Raw genomic sequence first — 3,615 nt, 5'->3', positions numbered from 1 at the left:
ACTCACCAGGAATAGTCTACAGAAGCGATAGGCCAATTGTAGTTGATCCCGTCTCAAGGCCCATCTCTGACTTAATAGCCTAGCCATATCGGAGGCTACCCAGCTACAACAACAAAGAACGAAGCTTTTCCTGTTCACGACTCTGCTGCCATTTCATCCGCTACAGTTAGCTCGAAAGCGAATTCAGTCACCCCAGGTCTCAATCCTAATAAAGGGATAAAGTGAAGTATGCCATTACTCTCAGCTGTTCACTCTTGATCAAATGGTTTCCGGGGTGGAATTTCCCTTCTTTATTTTATATGGTAGAGCGTAAGCTAGTCTTTGTGGAATCTCCGCTGCAGTTGTTCACGAATCCCTTTCAGGGGTGAAGGAAGAATCCGGTGCTATTGGACTGCCTGAAAGCTTTCCTTGGCACGAACGGGAGAAGAATCAAAGGAATACGGGGCTCAGGGCAAATGAGTTAGGAGTTCAATAAGCCAAGCTTCTCCCCTGGGTCACGAAGATCTAAGTAAGGAGGGAGTTCTAGTGACTAGCTTGAAGTGGCGAATGCTCTTTCTTCCTATCTGGGAATCATAGCCTAGTCTGACTCATCGAAGAGAGATCCCTACTCTGATTGCTTAAAAGCGAGTTCAGTCACCCGAGGAGAGAGGCAACTCACTAAGCGAAGAAGAAGACGGTGCTTGCTATAGATTCTTTGAGGAATAAGCCCGGTGTCGTCTAAGCTCTCTACGAATACCAGGGGAGATCACACTCTTGTTCAAACGAGAATGGCCGTAACTAAGCCCAAAGAAAACAAAGGCGCGAAACGAAGGGATTGGATGATCAGATCAGTGGGCAACCATAGTGGACTTTTTTCGTGGTGTTGTTGACGTTGTTGAAAGCCTCGCTTTTCGGAGCTGCTCCCAGCTTACACTATGGTAGAGGAGGTGCCGTGAAGATCTAGGTGTGTGAGCAGTACGAGCTGAAAGGCTCCCATACTGTTTGGAGGGCAGGGGGCATAGATGCCAAACAAACCTGACCCCTATCTATCGTCGTAGAAGCTGTTCCTAGGAAAGATTATGGTTCTCGGGTATCCAATCAATTAATCCCCTAAACCGGGGGAGCTTAAGCGAAAAGAAAAGAGTAGGGTGAGGGAGAAGCCACTAAATGGAAGGCTTTGCTCGCTCGCTCCAACGCTCGTTTAGTAGAACAGCGAGTGGAGTGCATAAGCCCCTTTAGAGATTAGAGATAGGGGCGAGTACTACACGAGCTCGTAAGTCAAGTACGGAACGAGCCTTGTGAAGCAGAGCACCCTCATCTTGCTTGCTTCTGGCGAAGCTTCTAGCACTAGATAATAGGCATTCTGGTATGGCAGGAATACCACTTTTTAGGTTGACCACTACATAGGAGCGATAGCGAAGCCAAGCCGTATAAAGGCGAGCAGCCCTTATAGCAATAGCAAAGGGCCTACTTATAGCCCTAACCTTAGAAAAGCGCCCACGGGGAGGAACTTAAGAAGCAGATTAAGGACTTCTTAGCCTCCTTCCGCTCAAACCGAACCAAGCCCCCGCGACACATGGTAGAGAGCCTTCTCGAGGAGCTTCAAGTAGATGAAGCTTCGGACGAAAGAAGGAACGAGATTTCCCGACTTATCTTATCTCGGGTATCTTGAACGATCCACACGCAGTGACAGATGGTCAACGGGCGAATGGCATTTCTATAGTATAGGATTCAGTGTTCAAGGGCTCAGTAGGGAATCAGAGTCAGCTTGGCGAGTTCGTTTGCTCTCTTCTTTTACGTAATATCGGGTGTTAGAACGGATTCTCCTTTATTAGCTAGTCGAAGATAGTTCACTTGGAACTTGCATCCTATGAATGAAGTAAGCCAAGCATTGAATGACTTGAGAAGCATGCCTAGCGCTTTCTAAAAGAGTTTTCTTAGATACCGAATCAACTGTCTTAGACTTGACTACAGAGATCGAACTCTCTGGATTGGATCTAAACTTTCTCGAAAGCTTGCTAAAAGTGATTCCGCTTGCAAGTCCAAGATCTGGTCTTCTCTTTCTCTGTCGGCGACTACGCTGCTAGCTTGACTTCCAGCTGCGAGAAATCGAACTAGTTGGTTTGGCAGGAAGCTAATTGCATAAAAGAAGCATTCGACTTTGGGAAAGAGAATAGAAGGAGTCATTATAGGATCCCTCTGTATTGCATTGGGTTCACTGGGGTTTATATAAAGCGATACGCAGAAGAGAGAGAATCCGTCTGTCTTTATAGTTTTATAGTGCGGATGGACTGACCGCATCAAAGCTTTCCGGTTCTATTCCTTTATGATATGAAGAAAGGCTTGTTATCGCCTTCGGTTAGCTCTTTTTCTACTGCTTTCCTCCGCTTAACACAAAAAACAAGCTCCAAAACCCATTCCGGTGGTGGATTGAAATGGGTTTTTGTATTATCCTATATAAGGAAAGTGTACATTGAGTCCTAACCAGACCCCGTGTACGGATAGAAAGTAGATTTATCCGATAATTCTTTTTCCCATGCTTTCTGTTGGTCAACAACCAACCGCAGCTCTCATTTCGTTTTTCACAGGATCTTTCTGGAATCAATTGAAAAAAGAAAAGTGAAAATGCCTCAATTAGATAAATTCACTTATTTCACACAATTCTTCTGGTCATGCCTTTTCCTCTTTACTTTCTATATTGCCATATGCAATGATGGAGATGGGGTACTTGGGATCAGCAGAATTCTAAAACTACGGAACCAACTGGTTTCACACCGGGAGACCAACATCCGGAGCAACGACCCCAAGAGTTTGGAGGATATCTTGAGAAAAGGTTTTAGCACCGGTGTATCCTATATGTACTCCAGTTTATTCGAAGTATCCCAATGGTGTAACGCCGTCGACTTATTGGGAAAAAGGAAGAAGATCACTTTGATCTCTTGTTTCGGAGAACTAAGTGGCTCACGAGGAATGGAAAGAAATATATTCTATTTGATTTCGAAGTCCTCATATAGCACTTCTTCCAATCCTGGATGGGGGATCACTTGTAGGAATGACATAATGCTAATGCATGTTCTACACAGCCAAGGAAGCATCGGGTTTTAATCTCATTATGACTTGGTCGTTCGGAAGAGCACTCGATCAGAATAGTGGAATGGAGGGCACTACAAGAAAAAAACCGCCCCGCGAAGACAGAGGTTCTCGAGATTCTCAATCGCTCTTTTTAGTGGGGAGGGAGCGAGACCAAGCCGAGCCACTAGGAGAGTAAGCCCTTCCCACGTGTCAAGTTGAATAAATGACTACAGCTCAATTGGAGAGATCAACCAGCGCCTTTGATTTCGCTGGCGACGCAGAACGAACTAATCCGCGACCAGCAAGTTTTCCGAAAGCGAACTGAATGGAATTGTTACTTTCCAAAAATCTTGCTGAAAATCAAAGAAGGTCCATTTTCCCACGTAGTTCGTCGGTCAAACCAACGATTCTCTTCTCAAAGTAATAAAGAGATCTTTTTCTAGTTCTTCTTCTATCAATGCAATGAAAGAACCATCCCTTCCTATTTGTTTGTCCTGTCAGATAGAAAGAAAATGTGACCCCAAAGAGCCCTTCTTTCTTTTTTTTAGGGGGTGGGGGTGAAGG

The 3,615-nt window shown here is 45.0% G+C and overlaps 1 protein-coding gene across 1 annotated transcript; it reads left to right on the top strand.

Annotated features, from left to right (window-relative positions):
• The first annotated feature begins 384 nt into the window (after positions 1 to 384).
• On the top strand, positions 385 to 3,213 carry LOC125207758 (putative ATP synthase protein YMF19). The gene has a single exon (XM_048107235.1). The coding sequence runs from the start codon at positions 2,605 to 2,607 to the stop codon at positions 3,082 to 3,084; it is 480 nt and encodes a 159-aa protein (XP_047963192.1). The 5' UTR covers positions 385 to 2,604; the 3' UTR covers positions 3,085 to 3,213.
• Positions 3,214 to 3,615: the final 402 nt, after the last annotated feature.

Source organism: Salvia hispanica, chromosome 2 (genome assembly GCF_023119035.1).
Source record: "Salvia hispanica cultivar TCC Black 2014 chromosome 2, UniMelb_Shisp_WGS_1.0, whole genome shotgun sequence".
In the NCBI taxonomy this organism is placed as follows: domain Eukaryota; kingdom Viridiplantae; phylum Streptophyta; class Magnoliopsida; order Lamiales; family Lamiaceae; genus Salvia; species Salvia hispanica.
This window is presented reverse-complemented; position numbering and strand designations above follow the sequence as displayed.

What these genes read in the sequence shown, in the direction of transcription:
- LOC125207758 (XM_048107235.1), top strand. Translation starts at nt 2,605, where the DNA reads ATGCCTCAATTAGATAAATTCACTTATTTCACACAATTCTTCTGGTCA.